Source organism: Lissotriton helveticus, chromosome 10 (genome assembly GCF_964261635.1).
Source record: "Lissotriton helveticus chromosome 10, aLisHel1.1, whole genome shotgun sequence".
In the NCBI taxonomy this organism is placed as follows: domain Eukaryota; kingdom Metazoa; phylum Chordata; class Amphibia; order Caudata; family Salamandridae; genus Lissotriton; species Lissotriton helveticus.
In genome coordinates, this window is record NC_136071.1 from 285,473,199 (window position 1) to 285,498,808 (window position 25,610).

Sequence of the window (25,610 nt, forward strand, 5' to 3'; positions counted from 1 at the left end):
ACAAGGTGCTCTCTTTTTCACAGTCATGCGTGCTGCATGTTGTGCTCCTATGGGACAAGGGTTTCCTCTTTACCTAAAGGTGAGCTTTCTTTGCTGGGTGCACAGTCCTGTGAGTCCTGCGATTCTCATCAACCCGAAAAATCTGGAGGCGACTCCAGCTCATCCTCAAGCCTATCTGTGTAATCAGTGAGTGAAAAGTTCCTCTGCATCTACATCTACTCGCATGCCAGAATGAATGCGACCCTAAAGACTTGGAAGTTGCTGAACTCCATCACGAATCTCATAGGGTTGGATAGATTCTTTAGACTCCTTCCATTGCAGGCTGCTAGGCTCGGTCCCCCCAGGAATTGCCTTATTGAGTTTCTCCCCTGGCCCTGTCCTACCTTCCCTCTCAGTCATGCCTTTCCCACCATTGATACAGCTTCCCTCTGTACTCCCAGTTCTCTGAATCCTGCTTTCAGTTGTTCTAAATTCAGCTACCTGATGCAAAACTGCCAGCTGTGCCTGCTGGGGTACTTTCTGATTCTGGGCTTCATCTCCAATTAGGCCCTGTGTACCTGAGAAATATTGTTGCTGCATAGTCTGGGGGGAAACATCCATTCTATTGGCCATAAGCTCCCCTGTGATTCTTGTTTTTCCAAAGAAATAAATACTGCCACTGCCAGTTTTTTTGAGCTGCCTGACTCCATTGCCACTGTGTTCAGAGCTCCACTACCTTCCAGTAGCTTCTTAGGAGCTTCACTCAATCTTGCACCAGTCGTAGGATTAAGAACAGTATCCCCTAAGCCCGATTTGGTGACCCATGTAGCCTTAGTTGCCATGTTTTGTTGTGGGAATAGAGGAATAACATACAGGATCTGCTTCTGCCTGCCTTGCTGGGATGTGTCCGCACCTTTTGGCTCACATTTGCCACACCTCCACATTTACTGGGGCTTCAGACACCACGGCCAGGTTCCTGGACGGGCCACCAGAAGCAGAACAAGCGCATCTTCATCAGGGCAATTCTCTTTTACTGCTACAACATGAGACGGGCAAAATCCGCTAGTCCGAGTAGGCATCAGGGGAGGTAGAGTCAGCATCAGGCGAGGTAAAGAAGCCACACCTGCTGCTCAGGCAGCCATCATCTTGCTTTGTCAGTCCTTATGCTATTGTGGTGTTGTTCAAAGTTACAATAATGTCTTGTTCATTACTCTCAAGTCATATTTAAGCAATAATTTGACAATAGTTTCAAATTCTTTGTGTTGTAAATGTTGCTATTTTAACACTACAACTACATATTTGTGGCTACAGGTGCTAAAAGTGAAAACGTGTGCATCAATAATAAATCACACAGTAAAAACCAATAAGCTGCTAAAAATACTGAAAAAATCTGTCTCCTTAACACAGCCTATTAATATTTAAATTTGTAATGCGTGCATCTACCCCAAGGGGTTTCCTGGTGCAAGGCAGGTAGGGGAGAGATTCCTGAGTTAAAAAGCAAGGTCTTCAGGCAACTGCAGAAAGCAAGGAGAGATGTAAAACTTCTCAGTGACTCTGGGAGAGAATTCCAGAGTTTTGTACCCAAATATGAAAAGAAACAACCTTTCATATGAGACAAGTGGAACCTAGGCACACTGAGCACGGAGTGATTCATAGAATGCAAAGAGTGAGAAGGATGATAAAGTGACACTAAGTCCAGAATATACGTGAACCAGTTCCTGCTTCAGCCTTAAACATAAAGCATAGAGTTTTAAACTTGATACAGTTCTGAATAGTCAGCCAACGGAGCTTGTGAAGAAGGTTGGAGACTGAGGTTGTCTATGGAACTCAGTGAAGCAACATCGCAGCTGCTTTCTGAACTAATTGCAGCAGGCGGGTAGTATCTTTGTTGGATCCCACATACAGCACATTGTCTAGTCTGGCTATAATCAAAGCCTGAATCATAGTACTTCGAGCAGGAGCAGCAATCATTCAATTATCTGTTTTAGTCATTGGCTATTTCTCCTGTCAATCTAGCATTCCATGCATCTTAATATTTCTTCAAACTGCTGCAATCATGTTTTATTTGTCTTATTACTTACTAGTCATAATCAAGTATGGACGTTTTAGCTGTGGCAGCCTTACATCAATACACTGACAAAGTTCAGCTCCCATGATTTCTGACAATTAAATTATTCTAACACTCCAGGAGCCTCCTTAATCTCAACTTTTCACCCTTGTTTATGCAGGTCATATAAGGTTGTGTGTATGAGGGAAAGAACATGCCAAACGCCCTGGCTCTTTAACTCGTTTGATAAAAGTAAAACTGAAATATTTTCGGGAGAGGGTGAGGTTGCAGTGGCGTAATGAAACTTTAGGGGGCTCCCCTGCAAAGTAATGCCATTGCAAAACAAATTATCTTTCCACATTTAATAATCACCTCAGGAAGGAGTAGTTTCTTACCTGTAACTCCATTTCTCTTGTAGGGGTATTTCAGTGATAGTCATAATCATGTGAATAGTCCCGCTTATGTGGTGGACCCCGGAGCACTTCATTAGATATATCTTCTTAAGTTGTCATCTTCTGACTTTCTTTAGGAAGGCCTGTATAGACACTTAAGAGATAAAATACAATAATGAAGCCAAACCAACTAGGCCACACTGGCCATTACTTCATCTTGAAGTGAAAAAAGATAGCCAGTTTAACTTTTCAAATGTAGTAATTTGCTGAGTTTTACACATAGAAAACTCTCCTTCACAAAACTCCTCCCTGATTGAGATGAAAAGGAATTCATAGAGAAGCCCCCAAAGGCTGCCATTATGTGTCTGCAAATTGATTCAGTGCCTTTAAGAGTCTCTAGAGACCCCCGGTATCCCATGATGAACAGCCAGAGGCAGTTACTTTCAGTTATTTTTGAAGGTGTAGAGAAGCAGAGCCTGCTGAGTCTTGGGGACATCTGTGTCTGCCACCGGGGAGGCGGGCGGGTTGCTTATGACTATCATAGAAATACCCCTACAAGAGTAGTGGAGTTACAGGTAAGAAACTACTCCTTCTCTTGTGGGGAATTTCCGTGTCTTGTCATAATCATGTGAACAGACTAGCAAGCTCTTCCCAAAACAACTCTCCAGCGGTGGAAGAAACAGAGAACAACCTCACTATTGTGCAAATAGATTTCGAAGTGAAGCCTGCCCAACCTCAGCATCTGCCCTAGCTTCAGTGTCTAGGCAGTAGTGCTTAGTAAATGTATGTACTGACTTCCAAGTGGCAGCCTTACAGATTTCCGAAATAGGTACGTTACCAAGTCAAGACGCAGTAGCTGCTTTACCTCTGGTAGAGTGAGCCCGAGGCTTACTAACCAAAATCTTGTTGGCTTTCTGATAATACAGCTGAATACAGGAAACAATCCACCTTGAAATGGATTGTTTGGACGTAGCGAGACCAGTTCGAACTGAGCCATAGTTTACAAATAGCTGGTCCGATCTACGGATATCCTTAGTCATGTCCAAATAGAACTTCAAGACCCTCCTAACGTCAAGGGAATGAAGTGACCTCTCAGCAGGAGAAAAGGGATTCTGAAAAAAATGTAGGCATTGTAATAGTTTGGTTCACATGAAACTCTGAAACAACCTTATGGAGGAACTTAGGTTGATTTCTTATAACTACCTTCGAGGAATAAAAGACTGTATAAAGCTCTTTACAACATAATCCGTGAAGTTCTTCCAAGACAGATGCTGAAGAGAAGCCTTATGGATGGGTTCAAACGGTTCCCTCATCACTCGTGAAAGGACCACATTGAGCTCCCAGGGAGGCAAAGAATGCATAATGGGAGGAAACACTTTCTTCAATCCTTGATAATCGTTGTTACTCACAGTGAAACGAAGGAACTTACAATGTTTCCTCGCTATGGGGACGTGAAAATATGGGTCTTGCAGATCTACTGCGCATAGCCAGTCTCCCTGATGAAGTTAAGGTTAGATTTGATGCAAGGACAACATCTGAAACTTTTCTCTGCAAACTCATTTGTTGGCCTGTCGCAAGTCGAGGATGGGTCTGCACTCGTTCTTGTCTCGCTTGCGGATTAGAAAGAACTGAGAATACAGTCTTGTTCCTCTCTGTGCCTGAGGAACCGGTTCTATTGCCCTTTTCTGTAAGAGTGTGTTGGCCTCCTTCTTCAATTCGCATAGCATGTAGCGTGATCGAGTTGGAGGAATAGAAGAAGGAGGAACTGTAAAATGTAGCAAGTATCCACTGCAAACAATATTCAGCACCCAATTGTCCTGAGCCACTCTGCCAGATAGTTTTGAATGCTTGCCCCCAACAGAGTAGATAATGGGCGAGGGAGAAGAAACCCTTCAGTGCTTGGAACCAGCAGGAGCCTTGTTCTCTTGTCCAGACTGCTGGTTGGATCGTCCTTGCTGTTGCCGTTTCTGATACTGCTGAAAAGACCGCAGAAACTGCTGTTGTTGGTTGGACTGACAGCCCTGAGACCACTGAAACCTCTGAGAGGAATAACACCGCTAGAAAGGGCGGAAAGTTTTTCGTTATTCTTTAGATTATTCCAAACCTACAGTCTTCAAAGTCATTTCAGTGTTCATGCAGGCCATCTCGTTGTCCGCATGGGAGCTAAAGAGAGTCGAGGCAGAGAACAGAAGATTGGAAATGCGCTGTTGTGCCTCCGGCTTCAGAGAAGTAAGACGAAGCCAAGCATGTCTCCGTAGAGCAATTCCGTGGCAATACTCGTGGGCTGCCAGGAGTGAAGTATCCGCTGCCAGCGCTGATGACTTGATTCTAAACCATTAGGCCCTCATGCACTATCTCCTGAAAATCTTCCTGCCTGTCTCTGGGTAGGAGATCCACGAATTGTTGAAGGGACTCCCATAGGGGTCTGTCATAAAGGCCCAGCAAGGCAGTAAATCTGGCCACTTTCATGGATGTAGCCATGGTGTTGCAAGCTTTTCTCCCCACCGAATCCAGCTTATGGCTCTCCTTATCCGGTGGCACCGTGGAAGTTGGAGCCTTAGCATGCTGTTTCCGTGCAGCCACCACTATGAGTGACTCCAGGGTGGGGTCCAGTCGAAGGAAGGCAGGATCCAGCTCAGGTGGGCAATATTTCTTCTGTGGCCTAGAAGGCACAGATTTTTATAGAAGATGGCGTTGAGAACAGCTCTATAGCTGGTTCCTCCAAACCAGGCACCAACGGGAGCAATGGACGTAATGTTTGTCTCTGCTGGAGAGTTTCAAATATCACCGATGTCGATGGCACAGGAGTAGACAGGGGAATGTTCAGCTTTGAAGCCCCTCTGACCAGAACCTCCTGGAAGGTGGAGATATAGTCAACAGGAGACACCCTCTGAGGGGGAGAATCTGTTAGAGTAGGTGAGTACCTCCCCGTACTCGTGGAAGATGTATCCCTGGTATGCCGGGAGCGAGATCTCTCATATCGATGATGACGGGATCATGTGGAAGACCGGTGGTGTCTATGGGAACGATGTCTCGAGCGAGACCGTGTGCTTGGTCTTCGGGGCTCTTCAGGACGTTTGGGCTGAGGAGCCTTGAGCCCAGGCGGAGGAGGAGGCGATAGTGGAGGAGGCGGTGGAGGAGGAGGCGGAGGAGGAGGAGGTGGAGGCGGAGGAGGAGGAGGAGGAGGAGGAGGCGGAGGAGGATGAGGATGAACCAAAGGATTTGGCAGTGGTGGAGGTGTCACTGGCAGGGTCACCGGTTGACAAGGAGCAGGAGACATCCTGGATGGTGAATACGTATGAGAGTATTCCAAACTTAAAGAAGAGACCAACCTCCTCCGTTTTCTGGCTGACTGGCAAAGAAGGGGCCCTGGACTCAACATCAGACTTCCCCCTCGATTTCGATCCACTGCTCGATGGCGAGCGTCGACATAGTCTGGAACGTGAACTTCCTGTCGACAACGATAGGCTCACTACGGAGAAAGCCCCAGAACGGTACCTCGACGTCGGTGTTGACCCCTCAATGTCGAGCTTCTCATCAACTTCGATCTTCTCCTCGACGTCTACCTTCTCGTAGACGTTGATGGCGATCGGGAGTGACGCATCGATGACGACTGCCGTCGCCTGTGTGACTCCGATCAACAACAATGATGTCTCAACTGCGATCTTCGTTGAGTCGATGTCGAACGCGGGTAAATCCGCGATGCCGATCTGATCAGAGACCTCACCGTTCTTCTCCTCAACGTTGATCGTCGACATCGCTTCAACCCAGAGCCCTGAGTCGACGGACAGCATATAGTCGTCATACCTGCTCTTGACGTCGTTGTTGCCATCTTCGATGTTGATCGGGCCCAGCATCGTTTTTCTGCTGTTTTTCAACTAGGGAGCCCCCCAGAGGTTGAAGCATGGATTTTTTGGTAGAGGACGTACTCTCTCCTTGCCCAGAGGCTGAAGATGCTGCCTTCTGTCTTCTCTGCTCCAACCCTTGGAGCCAAATCTTCTCCTTGTCATGCAGGGTGCGCCTGGAAAAAGTCTTACAAATAGAGCAGGTGTCAGGCACATGAGACACAGGCAAACACAGAATACAGACTCTGTGAGCATCAGACTTGGCCTTCTTCCTACCACAGTCAGGACACTTGTCAAACATAGATGGCATTTTGACAAGAAAACTGCAGAAATTCTGCCCAAAAACTATAGCAGAAGGTAGATAAAGGCCAAATACGTCGAGTGAAACTGCAAAAATCCAAATATAGAACTAAGCTTGAATGTAATACCAAAAAAGGTAGAGCTCAATGCTCTAGGGTCCTGCTAGCAGGAGCCGGAAAAAAGAACTGAAAGTAACTGGCTGTGCATCATGGGATACCGGGGGTCTCTGGAGACTCTTAAAGGCACAGTATCCATTTGCAGACATATAATGGCAGCCCATGGGGGCTTCTCTATCCCTTCCTTTTCATCTCTAGCATGAAAAGAGGATTTTTGTGAAGGAGAGTTTTCTATGTGTAAAACTCAGCAAATTGCTAAATTTAAAAAAGTTTCACTTCAAGATGAAGTAATGGCCAGCGTAGCCTAGTTGGTTAGGCTGCTTTATTGTCTTTTATCTCTTAAGTGTCTGTACAGGCCTTCATGAAGAAAGGCAGAAGATGACAACTTAAGAAGATATATCTAATAAAGAATTACCAGGTCCACGCACGTGGGTAGGACTATTCACATGTTTATGACTATACATGGAAATCCCCTACAAGAGAATTTATGTTATGCGTCATGAGAGTACCACATTGTGTGAGCACTGCCCTGAGCCCCTCTAGAACTGCAAAATTGTATTTGCATTTTTTTGTATATATTTATATAGCATATTGCAATCTGGTGATGCCTTTGCAGCTTTGTGCAGCACTCCTGAGGGAAAAATACTCCAGCCAAATAAATAAAAAATAACTATTCAACCATAAACTCATTAAATTATGTGATTGGTGGGATTAGAGGAACAATGAAAGAGAGAAGCAGTACTTTACATCTACACAGTTAAGAGGGGTTTATCGTTTGAAAATAACTGTGTGGTAACTATGTAACACCGCACCAGAGTGTTTGTATACAAAAGAGCATTACCCAAGGCTGTGTGATCCTTTCAGAAAACTTGGACATGTTTGGATTTGTATGCACACTGATTACAATCCTTATTATTTTATGCTTGCCCCAAGGACCTGTCTCACCCGGGGGCCATTGTATAAACAAGCGCTGGAGACAGTGCTTGTTTTTTTTAAAGAAATTCACAGGGATTCACAAGTCTTGGGGATTTCCCCTGTAAATTGTTTTTTAATGTTGTTTGGCCCAGGGGGTCAGGGTATTCCTGCCCTTCCCCCTTATCTTTTTTGTTACATTTTTGTTTGGGACCCGGTTTAGTCCGAGTCCCAAGATGATTGCCAACACTTCCTGGTTGAAGTGTTGGCAGCCAACCAGATGTTTGCACAAGACTGTGAGATTCGCAGAGGGTTTGTGACTCTAGATATACAAATTTGTGTTTCCTTTAATATCTCCAAAATTACTGAATGAATTTACACCAAAGTACAGAAAGGACCAAGAGCTACTTCTCTGCCAAATTTGGTGTAATTCTGTCCAGCGGTTCGGGCTGTAGTCATGTTAAAAATTCCTTTCGGAAATTTCATGGCAAAAAAGAGTTTTGGGAACCCCCCTTTTTCTCCACCCCCTCTTGATTAATCACCCTGAAACTTTCAGCACAGAGGCTGAACTGAGCATCATACTAATTTTAAAAATATTGTGAAGATTCGTTTCAACGGCACCAAAGTTATTGGTAAAATGAAAGCGCTTTTCGTATGGAAACTAGGTCCTAATTATAACTACCTACTGGCGACTGCCAGTAGGTAATATATATGTTTGTGTGTTTATGTAAGTGTATATTTATATATATAGTATTAAATATTACAAGAATGTTTTTAATTTACAATACATTTGGTTTATATATTAAAATATTTACCATTTACAATGTTAAACTGTATCTTATTAAATTGATATATTTTTATATTTTTGACAATATTAGTGTCGACAATATGTTTTTCTAACATTTTGGTACTTACCACTATAGGTATAGAGGCATGACATAGTGGAAAACATAGTGTTTGACACAATATTTTTGTCATTAGATGTAATGGGGTGACCCTGTGTCCCTCAGAACCTGGGTATTAGTAATATAGAAAACAGTTGATCTGACAGATGATCCTGTTTTCTATATTACAGTTTTTTTGTCAACAATATTTTTTACCATGATATTGTGTCAGGGATCCACAGCACATATCAGGACCCTGTTTATCTAATTCCGCTAAGAGCACATTGATGCTAAACATAGAATTAAATTAATCAGTTGGGTAGAATATCGTAAGTAGAGTTACCACATAAGTTGTAAACAAAAGATTCTGTCACAACTATACACCTTATAAACATAATTTATTTTCAAATAGCAATTTGTTTTTTAAAAGTTTTGTTATCATTTTATACAAACAGTTAAGGCCTATCCAGTAGATTGCCATTCATGTAATGATCTATTCTGACACGTAGGCAGGACATGCAAATACATGACATACAGTATTATACTCCATTTCAATCTCAATTTCAATCTTAATGTTATTTATGTGCTGGTGATTTGTCTCTGGAGTATGCAAGCCTTTCAAAGTTCACTGTGATATGTTTATGAGAGTCTGTGACATTGGTCTGCTAGATATGTGTGGAGTGTTCCTCATATGTACTTAGGTCTTGATGCAGCGGGAGGAGTGTGCTACATAAGTATGCGTGTTCAGCACAGGTGGTAAGGTCTCAAAGCCATTGGGTAAATATTGGAGTTCATGGTCACCCTTTGTTTTTCAAGTAGTGGGGCCAGTGCAATAGGTTTGTGGTAGGGCTTTGTGTGTTATGTTGAGGTCAGGGGAAGTTATTGCCTGCAGTTCAGTGGTGAGATTCTGCTAATAGGAATTGATTCCGGTACTGATCTATGCCATATGCAAGAAGTTGGCATTGGGAGTTCCACAATATCAGAAGTTTGAGTCAGAGGAGAAGCATTACCGAAGCATAGCAGTGAAAGTGCAGTGTAACTTATGTATGAACTTGAGGTGTAGGAATCAAAAACGGTTGCTGGAGGAAATGTTTTGAGTATGCTCACAGCAATATATCCATTGCATGTCTGTTAATGCACGGTCTAGTTCAAGTTCCCAACTAGATTTGGTGTGCTGGCCATTGGTTGGTGGTATGGAGGTGATTGCATTGTACATCCGAGAAACTAGTTTTATGGGTGTGGAATGTGGGAGAAGCTTCATTAGTAGTTACCATTCTTGTTGTTTGACTGGCAATGATGGATATAATTCCAGCATGGAGTTGCAGCAAATGGCTCATTTTAATGATGTCCCATTTTTTACTATAGATACACCTGTCACACAGTTTCAAAATTGGTTCTCTAGTTGGCAGAGGTATGAACACTAACCTAGTAGAGACCACAACACTAGTCAGATTAAGCTAGATAAACACTTTAAATTAACCTGTGCTCACCCTCTGGTAGCTTGTCACGAAGCAGGCAGGCTTAACTTAAGAGGCAATGTGTACAGTATTTGTGCAACACACTCAGGTTTAGAACAATAGAGAATATTTATCTAAGTAAAACAAGACCACAATGACATAAAACCAATCCGTAGAAGTCAAGATATGATTTTTTTTTAAATAAATGCAAAAATAGTTCTTAGAAGTTACTAGTGGTCAAAAGGTTACTTGAAGTTGCAAGGGACTATCCCTAATACAAGTTCATGCCAACTGCAATGGGGAGCTGGTCGGCTACAGGACAAAGGCACATCCAGCTGAAGAAATGCTTTGACTGTAGCAAATGGTGACGTTGCGAGCCTATTGCGTCATCATAGAGCTGCGCAAAGGGGGTCCCACTTCGTCATCGAGCTCCATTGAAGTGAATGAAATGTGTCATTGTTGAGCCACGCAAGCTGTGGTTCTGTTGTCATCTAGCAGCCTCAGTGTTGGCATCAAAGGGTGATGTGAAGTAAATTCTCTTGCAGATGGAAGTTTTTGTAGAAGCCAGCTGCAGAACCCACATCTGAGGCACAGGACTGCAGGGAGCACTTCAGGCAAGGGTGGTACTCACAGTTGCGCCAGTCCAGCAGTACCAGGAGAGTTGCAAGAAGTCTTTTGTCTCCCTGAGACTTCAGTAAACAGGAGGCAAGCCAGCAACCTCTTGGAGTCACTCTGGGTTTAAGTGAGCAAGGTCCAGTCCTTGTCCTCAGCAGGGCAGAGATCAGCAGGCAGCAGGGCAGCTCAGCAAAGCAGAGAAGCAGTTCCTAGAAAAGTCAGTCAAGGCAAAGTAGTAATCCTTAAAGAACAGCAGTATTAACTCCAGCGGAGTTCTTCTCAGGTCCAGTAGGGTACTGATTTGGTAGAGTCAGAGCCCCAGTACACACACCCTAAAGTGCATTCGATGTAGGGGGTGACTTCAACATAGCTCTCTGAAGTGCACATGGATCCCTTTCAATCTATTCCCGCCTGCCAGATTATCTGTGGAGGTAAATAAGTGATTTTTGTGTAGACAGGACCCTAATAATTGAAGTGTAAGTGTCAGCTCCTATCCTTCCTCCCTGCCCAGGAAGACTCATCAGAGTTCTCAGGCCCATTTTACGTAGAAGGGGAATGATCCATCGCTTGCGGGGGAATTCGTAATATATGCAGAACAAAGTTACATGCATTGAAGACTGGGATGACATTCCGTCACATGGACATTTCATTAAATCATTCGACCAGTCATGTTGGTTGGGAAAGGTAACAAGGCGAAAAAAAGAGTTAAATCGAAACCTAGTCAAGACATATTTTTCGTAATTGGTTAGAAAAAATGTTAGGTAAGGCTGGATACCAGGAGCTGACTGAACCGATAGAATCTGTACATTAGATGATTTAAATACTTCTAGGGAAAGACGCAAATCTCTGAGATGGATTAAACAAAGATTCTTCAGGTCTTTCCTAGTGATGTCTGACATTGTCATAGGCTCAGAGAAGTAAATAGTACAGTTCAAATCCTTGAGGAAATTGGAGACATATAGTAGCCAGGGGATTTTGCTCCAATTTGATAGAGCTAAGCAATCGGTAATCAGTGTGCGGGTTAGGTGGCATTGCGTTTTGGTCCAAATACGGTGCCACAACATCTGATGTTATCTGTCAGGTAGTCGATACCTAGCTCGATGTGGCAACCGTATGTTGGGGCACTCTGGTGAAGTGCCAATGTATATTTTAAGAACCCGGTTTGCACCTTCTGTAGTTTGTCTACAGGGGCATAACCCCAGACCCCTGCGCCGTAGGTTGCTACGCTATGGCATTTAGCGTGATAGATTTTAAGCAACTCGGTTGGGGTGGGTTTACCCAATTTTCTCGAGAAGGAAACAAGAGCAGATGTTGCTCTCTGAAAAAGTAACTTTTTGCTTATCATGGCTTGTTTCCAGGATAAACGGTCGTCCATTAAAATGCCTAAATAAGGATATTCCCTGGTGCGTTCCAACCTGACTTGGTCAATAAAGACTGGTTTGGGGTTCTTCGCCTTGGGGCCGATGTGCATAACAAAGGTTTTACTTTTATTCACTTTCAGCCCCAAAGAGAGCATAAACTGGCAGTATTTGTCTAACTGTCTTTGTAACTGAATTAATGTTCTTGCTAAAATAACAGAATCGTCCGCATAAAGCAGCGCAGGAATAGGGCGGTGATTGATGGATGGAAGGTCCTGACTCCCTTCTAACATTGCCGCTTCCAGCCCGTTAGTGTAAAGGTTAAATAAGGAGGGAGCCAGGACACAACCCTGTCTAACTCCCTTGTTTACTGGAAAGGATGGGGATAGTTGGCCGGCAATCCCATATCTCACGCAAGCAGTAGCATCCGAGTAGAGCTCGCGGAGAAATTGGATTAGAGGAGGATCTACCCCCAATTCACAAAGAATAGACCACAGCCTTGAATGTATCACGCAATCAAATGCTGCGCTGAGATCAACATAGACTAGATATAGGTTACCTCTTGTGGCCCCTACGTATTTACCAATCAGAAGGGTTAGATTCAGTGCCTGTTCAACAGTACCAAGTCCCTCCTGGAAGCCATATTGGAGATCTGTCAGAATGTTATTCATAGACGCCCAATCCTGGAGACGTTCCAAGATCAGCCGGCCAGCGACTTTCCCCAAGGAGTCCAGGAGGGAGATGGGCCTGTAACAGGCTGGGTTATTACGTTCGCCCTTCTTAAAGATTGGGAGCAGGATAGATGAAGACCAAGAATCTATTAGGCCGATTTTTGTAACTGCTCCCATTACCTGGGTGACGAGTGGTGACCAGAGTTCCATATTATTTACAAAGATATCTAGTGGAACCCCGTCCGGGCCGGGGCCTTTCCAGTTTTAGACGATGACAATGCATTTATGACCTCATTGTGATCAAAGTGAAGGTCGATGGGAAATACTTGGTCCCCGGTACATTCGCTTGCCACCTGAGCCTTAGTTGTAGTATCTGAGGGGGGGCCACCAAATATCTTTGAAAAATGAGTCACCCACTCGTCGGCAGTCACAGACACATCTAGATATTGGGAAGATGTGGCATCTACCAAAAAAGGTGATTTGACCGTATGCCAGAACAGAGAACTGTCTTTACGTAGGCAGCTCTCATGTAGTTGGGTCCATAGATTTTTCTTTATTTCCTTTTTTCGGTTGTGCTGTGCAGATTTGTAAACCTTTGTAAGTTTAGCTATCTCGGCAAGATCTCTGTCTGGATTATGGAGGGCTCTTTTTAGGTCAGTTAAAGCTTTGCGGCAGGTTGTGTTGAACCAACCTTTGGAGTCCATTTTTCTGGATTTTTGTTTACAGAACAATTCTGCCCGAATAATTTTAATAATTTCCAGAAAACTAGATATAATCAAAATCAACTGGGGTGGAGAATCTATTGCCAGACAATTATTCATCCATGGAAGGGCTCGAGTTATCACTTTGCCGGTAATTACTTCTGGGTCGACTTTCGACCATTTTACCGAGAAGCCGTTTACCTTATCCATGGACAATGATTGTTGGTTTAATAAACTAACCCTAGATAGCTGAGGTAAAACGTTACTGATTGACAGGGTAACACTATTAGGGAAATGATCGCAACTAATATCTGAGCCTGTTTTAAAAGTTTTCATTTGACCCTCTAATATATCTGGGAGCATAGGATACAGTCGATGACACTTGACAGACCCCTTCCATGAAAAGTTGGAAGGAATACAACAGTTGGATTCACAAGGTCATTCGCGTAATCCAGCTCCAGTGAAAAAAGGCACTCATTCAGGCAGTTACCTAAATTCGAATGTGTGAAATGGGTCAGGGAGCAGCCATAATCATCTTGCAGGCCACAAATACCATTCTTATGGTTATTGCACAGAGAAACATTGAAATCCCCCCCAAATCACATAACAAATAAGAGAGGTGTGTTTGTTCCTTTGTTCGTTTAGAAAGGATGTGATTTCGATTAAAATTTTAATACATTCGGCGGACTGGAGGTTATTGTAAAAGTTGACAAAGAAATACAGAATGGACTTATTAAAGGAAACCTTTAAGATTTGAAAGTTCTCACTGGAAAGGAGAACAGTTAAGTTCATGATTGGTAAGTTATTTGAAGTATATACCACTAGACCCCCCTTAGGTCTACCATAAGTTTTGATGCTAGCTGGGACATGGTGTGTTTTATAACCCTGAATGTGTATAGGTTCAATGGCCCAGATTTCCTGTAAGCATACTATTTGATGCGCGCTTAATGTGTCTTGCCATGGTTTGTGGTTTATCTTGGAACGGAGACCAGCAACGTTCCAAAATAAAACTGAAAGGGTCTGAGTAGAGTTTACCGGATCTCTTATAGTGGAGGGAACATTGGGATCTAAGGTACCTGACTGTGGGTGTGGGGGTGATGTTGGTAGTATAGGAGGTGATTCAGAGGGATTATCAGAGATAATAGAGTTCTCTAGCAGTAAGTCTGGATCCGTTGGGCTTAGTGGGGCTTCGTTCCCCTATTACCAGATAACTCAATACATTTTATTGCGTTTACCAACAATGGTGGTTTAGAGGTTATTTCTACTGAGGAGGAGGAAATTGTTAATTTTAAGTCTATCATCTTATCAAGGATACCAATTGTAGAACTTGGTCTCAGTGGGCAGGTAGATGATTGTACGGATTTAGACTCCAAGAGCGGGAGACCAGTGCTTTCCTGACTAGTAGGCGATGATGGTCAATCTACCATTTCTAGGCAGTCGAATCTGTTTGCAAGTGGGATACCTCTCCAACCCAAGGGGTGGGCAGCATCTCTCCCTCCGTATCCAGACCAATCAACCCAGTCTCTTCTCCTATCCCAATTTCCCACGTGGGTCCAGTTCCATTCTGGGCCTTCTCTATAACGGGGAGTTGGCAGGTAGAAGAAGGAGAGTCTTTTGGTATCTATCCCATCGTTTGTTACTGGCATACCCCGGGAGCAGATGTGCTCTACTGTGATTGGATCTTCAAAATTGACAATTACGCAGTCACCCAGGATTCTTTTCGGCTCTTTGCCTATCCATGGGACCCTGGAACACCAGTCCTAATCACCACATAGGGACTTGCTTCTGGTGGTAAGTGTATTGGGCGTCCAGCCCTACCCCTGGGCCTTGTATTGGTATCTAGTACCCCTGGAGGCTTAGGTTGGTTGGACGTCTGGATTTTAGGGGGGGCTAGAGTTTTTGTAGTAACAGGACCCTGCTTCACCGCTGTGGCCGAGGGCTTTTGTTGTACAGATGGCGTGTCAGTGGCTGGTTTTGAGGCTTGTGCCCCTGCTTTAATAGGTTTATTGTTTACTTTTTGCACCACTGTTTGCCCAGGACCCGTCCCCCTTTGGATTATTGGGGTTGTGGTCAAAGCTGCAATCTGTTTTTCTATCTTTAACAGGGACTGTTCAATGGGTTGAAGATAGATTTTAATTAATTCCCCTAACCTAGTTAGCAATTGATTATTTATACCGCAGATTTTACACCCTCCACCCAAGTTACTATTTGCACTAATGTTTGCTACATTCTGGGATAAATTCATTATTCCAGTCGGTGTAGAAATCAACTCTCTCTGAGATGGACCTACTTGTCTTGAGGTCTGAATGGGAGGTAAGGCTTTATGATTAGGATGTTTCTTGGGGTTGTTCATTTTATGCGATTTCTTAGATTTCTTCTGTTTAGGTATCGCTCCCTCCCTTAATCCCCTATTTGATACTATAGGGGAATCCTTCAAGGTCGGACTCGCAAAAGGAACAGGAGTTTTTTCTAATAGCATAGATGATTGCGAGTCTGAAAACTCTAAAGATGCTGAAAGATCGACCGTATTTGACACAGTGTGTGTTTCTACTCGTACTTCCAGTAGAGTCCCGGGTTCTAATAGACGTGTGGGTGTCTTAGCAGCGGCAAGAGAGCCCATTGAGGACCGTTTGGCCAAGGCCAAATTCTGCAATACCCTATGTTCTAACAGGATTATGGCCTGGTCAATTGCCTCGTTAGCCCTGGTGATGAACTGGTCGATTGGGCCGGTTATCTGGGCAGCACCTTGTGCCGTTTTGCTTCTGGTACCTCTTGTTGACATAGTGTGGTTAGGGAGATAACAAGATTAATACAATATGTAAGATAGTATTTGTCCAATATGGAGTGGTAAGTAAGTTCCACGGTGCAAATGTAAATAAGACGGCCCAGTCCAGTCTTACCCGGTCTTTAACGGGCTTAAACGGGCCCGCCCTTGGCCCGGGCTTCGCCCGGCGTCCCGCGAGGCGGGGATTACACCATTCTTATGCGCCGCCTGGCACTGTCGGCTGATGCAACTGCCGCAGAGGATGCCGGTAGTGGTAGTCCCCGGCCCGCACTCCGCTCGGCGGTCGCGCTGGTGAGTTGTTGGGACCAGCGAGACGGCGGGAGGCAGCCAGGGGGGTCAGATAGTTTTTAGAGGAGGAGGGAAAGGGAAAAGCCAAAGTCTCTGACGTCCAGCGTCCTCGACTGTGTCCGCAAAAATCAAGAAATCCCACTTGTCAGGGGCTTACACCATTCTTATGCGCCGCCTGGCGCTGTCGGCTGATGCAACTGCCGCAGAGGATGCCGGTAGTTGTAGTCCCCGGCCCACACTCCGCTTGGCGGTCGCGCTGGTGAGTTGTTGGGACCAGCGGGACGGCGGGAGGCAGCCAGGGGGGGCCGATAGTTTTTAGAGGAGGAGGGAAAGGGAAAAGCCAAAGTCTCTGACGTCCAGCGTCCTCGACTGTGTCTGCAAAAATCAAGAAAATCACAATTGAAATGCTTTAAAAGTTATTCAGGACTTGAAACCGCTTGCCTTTCGATGAACATAGCCATTCTAAGACTCCTAAACTGCATCACAGGAAAACGAGGGTAGTCCGTACCTCTCACGAGAACCCCTCACTGGACCAGGAAACACAACGTCCTCCTTTCTCCGTGACAAAACAAAGAATTTCCAGGAGTCTTTCTGTCTCCTATAAAGGCACATTCTATTCACAGTTAATCTGAGCATGTCCAAACACCAACAGGAATCACTATTTCTATAATCTTACCCATGTGTAGTTTACTCGTTTGCAGGATTTGAAATGAAAACATTCTATTTTTGTTGTGGTTTGAGTCTGTTTTTTTGTCCTATAAATAATTTTTCGATTGCCACCTCTTCCTACAAACACACATCTTATATATTTTAGGTAGATTGGCGCGCATTACCCCTGTTTTCAAGACATTATGCCAGATCCATTTCGGTTCCATGATCACAAAACTATTGCAAGACTATTTTAAAACATTTGTGAATGCACTTAAACTCTACTTCATTGTAGAGGTTCACGAAGTGTATATAGGCTTTAGCTATGCATAGGCTGTAGCCCCCAAAGTAAACTTCTTGGGTGCTTATTTTAGATCATGGTGAAATAATAGATCACTCGCCTTCATCCAGTTATGGAATTTTAAGTGTTTTTAGATTTTGGATCACAGCATTCTCTTCAAATTATTTTTTTCATAGGATTTCTGTGATTTATCAATAAAATAAGATGGGCTTCCTAATTGGTGAATGACTTGTATACATGCAGTTTACTGTCGTCCTATGAAAAGTATATAACATATTGAAACATTGCACTGTTGTGTGGGACATTGTACAAATCCACTTCTCCATTTTTGATGCATTTGTGATAAAAACTGGATAATACATTTTCCCTAAAAACATAAGCATTTCACCTTAGAAACCATGGAGCAAAGTGATTTCACACTATTTGGTTTACATAAAAGAACATTTTTGTACCATATTTAAACTGATTTATAAGCAATGCGTCATACATTTTAACAGTGCTTTCACAATCACTTTGCTCCATTTTGATACCTGTGCAAAACATTTCAGTGACAACAGATGGAGTAATATCTATTTGTTGATGGCAGCAGCAGCAAAATGATGCAAATTGATATGTTTTTTTAATCCAATCATAGTGTTTACGAAGTGGTTCTTATTGTTTTTTGCTTATATACTGGTTCTACTGTGTGTATTGATGTAATTTTCCTTGTTTGATACTCATTTGGTTAGGCATCAAAATTAGGGGTGGGCGGAATTTGTGGAATTGGATTCAACGGAATTCTGCGGAGTTACATTAAAACTCCTCAAGATTCCTTTTGGCGGAAATATGCACGTTGGGCTGTGAACTGCCCCACACGGCATGCCAGAGAGCGCAGCCACACCAGTTGATTTTGCTGTTGCTTAAGTAGATTTTGTGCTCAAGCCACAGCCTTCTGACTGCAAATGGTTGGGACCGCCAGCGTTAGAAAAACCTCACCGGATGTCCTCCTAGCGACTAGAAATCGCACTAGAGGATGCCAAATATTGCTCCTGCTATCCAACCTACCCTTCTGGAGCTGCACACGAGGCGATTGGCAGAATTTGCCCGGACCCCACTTTACAACAGCAATGCGGAGTCGCCAAACATTTTGCCAATTTTTCCGGCAGAATGGGATATTTAGCCCACCCCTAGTCGAAACACGTATTTCTTCTGCCTCAACTTTCGGTAACTCTTATTTTTCTGCGTTCTCTTTTTTCCGTTTTTCTGAGCATTTTTTAGTAGTAATTAGATGAACCATTCCCACATTGTTTGTTCTAAGGATACATTTCCTAATTTCATCCATACTATTCATTATGAATGCTACACTCCAGTTGTTTTATACAGCTGTTTTTTGGGTTGTACTAGGACCTGTGGCTATGCCTTGGTTTTATCCACCTCCATACAATTTAAACCATAGTCCATTAGAGGAAATCAGTCATTTCAAGCTGGTGCTGAGACAATAAAGTAAGGCACTGTCTTGGAGCACCAATGGTAGAGTTTCTGTTCACAGGATGACAGTGCCTTCTAATGAGTTGGATTATACACCGATGTTACATGTGTACAGAAATTATTCAAGATTGGTGATTGCCCTCATTACCGTAGGTGATACCACGTGGCAAAACAACAATATATCTTGTTTCAATAAAATGGCAAAATTAATCAACCAAATCTGAGGTCACGTTGGAGTTTGTTAATCCTGCCCTTATTTAGTGTTAGTAACACCAAACAAAAGGTTCAGGTACACAATTTCAAAAGCAAACTACAAATTAAAACTACAAAATTTGCATTCGACTAAACAAAGAAGAGAAGAAAACAGAAAGAAAGAAAGAAGCCTATATTTCAAAACCCAATTCAGAAAAGTATTAATAATGTATTAGACATACAATTTTCAGATAAAAACACATTACAAATCCAATAAAACGCTCATTAACAAGGGTGTTGGCAAAACTAAGGCAACAGATTCATATCGCCAAACACGTGGCTAACATACAAACATTGCATCTATAGAAAGAACAACAAAAACAAATATAATGTGTCTTTCACAGTGTGTGGCCACAGAATGCGTCGACGGCGTTTCGACTGCTGGATGACTATGCGGTCATCATCAGGACAGACAGTGGTTTGAGCGTTTTCAGTAACAGTATTAAAAGCAGACCATTCAAATTTTGAACAGTAGATGCAGTAAGTTAAAAATTTTCATAGGTCCTCATAACAAAAAAATTAAGGACAAATAAATCAACTTGTGTGGGACTATATCTTCGTTATGGCAGGAAATCCAAATAGAGCCTTAAGTTGTAGCCCAGCGTTTGCCCAATCACTCGGCAGAAGTTTGCAGTTCTAACAGGATAATTTCCAGCGCTGTTACACATTGCATCCTGATGTTTGTTTGATTTGATTGGGCATGCCCTTTTGTAGCACGCAAGACTGTGAACGTTCATCTTCCACGGTTCAACAAGTGTCTGACTGGCTAGTGACCTTGGAAAGCAAGTAGGACTGGTGTGGTCTCTTACATATTTGTCTTGCATCTGGGAGGCCTTGGAAGCTAAGTATTTCTTTATATACTAGGCACATATGAAAAACCAGCATGGTTGGGTACATGACAGGTTGCATCAGTTTCAGCTCTAGAAGAGCACAGATATTTATTATTACCCAACTCAATAGTACTCATTTTTATCAACCATAGAAGGATGAAAGGTTGATTGGTACAGGCTGGATTTAAACCTGTTACTCCAGTAAAGTCAGTGAGAAGTATTTTACATGTTGGGAGGTTGGAAATAATTCCAATGTAGGCAATACTGTGCAAAATAGGGTACTTTACGGGCATACTGAAGATCCAATACCTCTAAATAGTCCGATGAAATAGTCCTGAGCCAGCCCATATCACGCCAGCTCCTCTGAAAGACTGTCCGACTGAGGCAAGATATTATCACATGTAGACCATTGTCTTATGCTCCATAAAGTCCTTTCTGCTTGGGTACAGCCTTGCACTGTAGTGCTAAGGTGGGGGAGTGTTGCCCCACTACCCTGCAGCAGTAAAGAAAGGAAGAAATAAAATGAGAATAACTGAATGTTATTATCATTTTATTTTGTCCTCCTCATGCAGCAGCTTTGGGTGAGAGGGTGCGGTGGGGCTGCACAACAGTTAGAGGAGTGGTAGAACCCTCCTAAGTGCGTAATGACTAATGGGCCTCCCAAAACAGTCATGCATACTTTCCCTGTTCTCCATGCAGGCTGCATTACAGCCTGCGTGGAGTACTTGCCCTCCCCTCCAACCCCTGGCTGAGTGACGTGTCAACGCTCTGACCAATCACATATCATTGCAGCGTTGTGACTTGTGATTGGTCAGGGGAGCCTGGCTGTGCTTTCTGTTCCTGGAGTCGGACGCAGGAGAGCAGGAGCAGAGAGGTAGAACCCAGCAGCAAGGTAAGTGTTTATTTTTATATATATTTTCTTTTACATTGCGACCCGTGCACCCCACCACCCACAAGCCGTACCGGCCACCACTGGTGGAGGGCAAGTAGGACTGTGGGGGAGTAAGTTACATATCAATTCAGACATTACTGGTGCTGTAGTACAGTCAATTAGAAAGCATGACGAGAGTCATTATTATTTAGCACTCCTTGAAGAAGTATTGCTAAATTTTAATATTTAGGCTTCAAAATGGCCTATAGCACCTTTAACCCCTACCGCGCTACCGCGTTTTCCTGCTGTACGCTGAAAAAAAAATGGCTTGTTTATGACAAAGCCAGCTCGTCATCCGCGTAGCGCAGGTAACGCCCATGACGAGCTGGCTTTGTCATCAGCACAGAAGGGGTTAAAACTTTGAAACGTACTGCAAGCTGTATCAGTTGATTCAATATTTCTCAATATGTTCTTGGGTTGGAGTCCTAAAACCCCTGAGGGAACTTGGAGTTGCTGCTTTGCTTGCTCACATGATGAATTTCAGGGCAGCTGTTATGCCTCACCAGTGTTAAAGTTGACCATTCACCACTGGAGCATATGTGTCAAAAGGAGAAGAGATGGACGCATGCCACTTCCATGTGTACTTATAAGAAACCCTGATATCAAGTTTTTTTACTGTAATTTGTGAACGTTCATTCCGTTAAGCTAGTAAATCGGTGTTAAAAAAAATTAGAAAACGTTATGAAAGTAAGGCACAATATATCAGAATACACAGTTTGTGATGAGCTAGCACAGATGAGGTGATAGTAGTATATGAGTGAGCTGGCATCCTGAGGCAATCTACTGCTCAAGTCAGGCCTACGCCATGTCATCACCCTCAAATTTTGGATAATACTGACCAATCAGGATAATACTTTATGTTGATACACCAGTGTTAAGCACAGGTGGAGGTGTTAGGGCTTGTGGTGAGTGTGTGCATGCATGTGTCTGCGAGGGTGTTTGTGTATATGTGCGCGTTTGTGTGTTTGCTTGTGTGAGTGTGCTTGTCTTTACAGACAAGAAGTCATTCAAACAAAGTCAAAGTCAAAGTAAGTTTTATTGTTTGGCCAAACAAATCCTCGCTCCACCTGTGACACATCTCTGAGGATACTTTTTGATAGATAGTGCTTGCTCTCAACCAAAGAATTTGGAAAGTTACTGTTCTAAATGAAGAGGAAATTGAAAGAACAATATTATTTAGTAAATCTACTTTATTTTCGCACTATTAAGATCACAATTATGATGCAATTTAAAAGTAGCCATTCTGTCACAAGCACTGAAAAAGGTTGAAAAAGTTTATGGTGAATGTGTTTAACGCTACACATATACAAACATACAAATTCAATGCCAATGATAAATTACTTTAAGTTGTATACTTCCACGACTTGTCTGCATGGCACTAATATTTAAAGAAACACAAAGCAAACTAAACATTTTCCTAAAATTCCCCACTAATCATCTCTACAAATATACATTACTGTGAGATTGCCAACATAAATCCCTTAAGAGCAAGAATATTATTTAGTATTATTACAAGATGAAAGAGAGTTCCTACCCCAGCCAATCATGATGTACCACCAGAAGTACTTTCTCTCTGAAAAGAAGGAGATGACCAGCAGAGTGTGCAGGTACAGGCCTTCCACCAGCAGCCAGAAGAAGTTGGCCATCACACAGTATTGGAAGAACACCATTGCTGCCTTGCAACCAACCTGCAAACCAAGAAGGATAAGTTAGCCTGAATTGCATTATGGGTGCAAGAATTGGATTCAGATTTGCTTGCTGAATTTCACACTCAAGAATTGCATGTTGGGAGTAACTGACAATATTACACTTCCTTGTCAAGCATTTTCTACAATCGACTTGCCTACTTCATTTATAAACCATAATGTTTGTGTAAAAGAGCAGCGTCCTTTAAAAAAATGAAAATTTACTCAAGTAGAATCAGTTTTGTAAATTTCTGATTGCCTCCTCAACCCCTCCCCATCCCAGTATTTGCTATCAGAAGTTCTGCCGCCTCCTCCCAAACATGTGGCAAATTGAAATTAGCCTCTTTCTAATGCCTTTCTGCCCCTTCACTCAGGTAATCACTCTTACAAGGTCCTTAAAGAGGGCAGACACCTGAGACCTTCAGGCAAACCCCAAGCACTAGAGATCAAGGTCATGATCATGATAAGGCGGGTGGGCCGTAAGTTTCTAGTATGAAGAAAGTAATCATAACAACAAATATTACCAGAAAATAATCTGCACATTGCCTCCTCAACCCCGTCCTCAGTGTACGACTTCAAAATTAAGGCAGATTCCAGGACATCAATCTCCCAACTACCAATGATCTTTCTGCAAAATAGATCACTAAATATACTATTGAAAGGGACAACATTTCCAAAACTCAAATGAATAAGATCGTTGCATATCATGAAGAAGCAGGCAGGTAGACCTGGACATAAACCTCATCCTGTCTGAGCCAAATCAGTTCAACTGCCAGCACTGAATTCTGTAATGGGAAATATAATCTCAGAACAACCAACGCAAGACAAGAACTAAATGGTGAGTTCACTCCCAATTGGCCAAATAAATAAGGAAGAAGCACCTTGGTACCTAGCCAGAGTAGCTTATGGGAATGATAAGCAAATCCGAGGTCATTTCCAAAAGAAAAGCCTAAAAATCTCCAGGAATGAGAGACCAATATTGGACCGTGACCCAGCAATACTGGTCACAAGCCAAAGCTGCATTGAGTCATCTTATTGCCCAGCAGAGGATTGTTCCAATCCACACAAAAATCAAGTAAATGATCTATGAATAGACAAGCCATCCAAATTTTCCCCAATGAGAAGGCCAGCCAGAAAGCAAAATTATGCAGCTAACCTGTCACTCCTCTCAGATGAACCATGAAGATGATAAAAAAAACACAAAATGGAATAGAAAATTAAAATATATGACCAGGTCAACTTACCGACCTTGTTAAAAATAAGAACATAACCTTCTGGAAGTGAAAAGCTGAAGCCAAGATATAACACATTACAAAGCTCCAAATCCATTATAGTGCACCAAAGGATGTGCATACTTCTTGCCAGGATAGTTAAGGCTTTGCACCACAATCAACTTTATATTACAAACACCATGCAGATAAAAATATAGTAAGTTACATCAACAAATGCATAATTACGCAAAAGTAGACCAGAATAGTCAAGACCCAATTCACCTGCTCCTACAAGTCCACGAGAAAAAACATAAGTATACGGTTTAATACACAACCTCCAAACTCAGCATAGTTCATAATAGGAAGAAAATGACGAAGACCTAAACTATAAGCATCAAAAACAAGCACGGAACATAAGATAAAAAAAATACCACAGGCTTAAAATACAATCTCTAACCAATTAGCACAACTGAAAACCCAAGCTAAATGAACAAATTCTAAGCAAAACTGGCAGTACTTGCACACACCACAGTTTCTGAAGGCTAATGCTCCAAACTCTATGCCCATCAGGGAGGACAAAGGAAAGAAAAACAATGTGGGCTACCATTTCCAGCTCCAAACCAACAGGCAGTACACGCGAAACTGTGTGGTGTAAGGCCTAAATCACAACCTAAAAATCCAAAATGACAACGGTCTAACATCTCACACTTCTTGGACAGCAGGGAGTACAAGAGGAAGTCAAAATGACCAGCACACTATATCTCAAGCCCCAGGACCAGCACAGAACATGAGAGTAGATGTGAGTGTCCAAGACTTAAATCACAACTCCAGCCTCAGCAAGGAATACTCTCAAAATTCATGGTATTATACTTCATATGCCCTACATAAGGGAGTACAAGAATAAGGCATAGTGAACAGGTTCTATTCCAGCAGGGAGCCTAAGAGAAGACCTTATTACCCAAACTCCAACCCAACAAAAGGCACTCACAAACGCCAGCATGGCCATGGGTCTACATCACACATTCCATGCCCAGCATAGAGTGCAAATGAAAGCCAAAAGACTGAATCAAACCCCTAAAGCTAAAACACAGCATGGAGCACTAGAAGGTCTCAGATTGACTAAGGACTAATCCACAAGCTCATTACTAATCAAGCAACACACAGAACACAAGTTACTATGACCCAGTACTCCATCTTACATGGCCAGCAGGAGGTACTGGAGAAAGCGAAAGCAACCTTGTTCCATTGTATCATATCGTCTTTAGTGTATAATTACTTTAAATCATTTACAAAGAGGATCATCTATAACACAGTATAAAAGCAAAATTCAAGTATTATGCTTTTAAAACCCGGTGATTAAATGTAATGCGTACATTTGAAGCCCGCCCAAAGTACACCTGGCTGCATTGGCTGCTTATGTGTGTGCAATGACATGCTATGTGCAAGAAGCCATCGTATATAAGATATTTCACAAGCAGAGCCAGTGATGCACCCTTTAGTTGGTGAAAAGTAAGTAGCTAAATATATTGCATTGTGAGACCAGGCATTCTGAGCTCAACATTTCACGCTAGCCATAACCAACCATTTATAAGTTGATTGATGCATGGGTAAACCATGGAGTGCAGGATCAGAATTGTGCATGAGACGCATAAAGTGTGAGTAGCATGCATAAGAACTGTGCAGTCCAAACAGAAGGGGGCCCCCCAAAAAGGAATATAGGCAGGTTCGCGGGTTTGCGGGGGAAAAAAACTATATAAACAAAGAAACAGAGGAGAGCCCTGTCTAAAGTTTTTTTTACATATGGCCCAATAAAGGGTCCTTAATATTAGCCAAGAAATCGGAACAACCCAATAACAGGTCAAATAGCAGACAACATGATATATAAACAATTATTTTTATTACTTATTTTTCTTTTTCATTTTTCTCCTTTTTTTC

General features: G+C 42.8%; 1 protein-coding gene across 1 annotated transcript in view; it reads right to left on the reverse strand.

The window, feature by feature from the left end:
• Positions 1 to 25,610, reverse strand: part of VIPR1 (vasoactive intestinal peptide receptor 1) — an 851,558-nt gene that overhangs the window by 167,972 nt on the left and 657,976 nt on the right. The window contains exon 7 of the mRNA XM_078665320.1: positions 22,314 to 22,467. Coding sequence (XP_078521446.1) covers positions 22,314 to 22,467 — 154 coding nt within the window. The remainder of the gene's footprint in view (positions 1 to 22,313; positions 22,468 to 25,610) is intronic.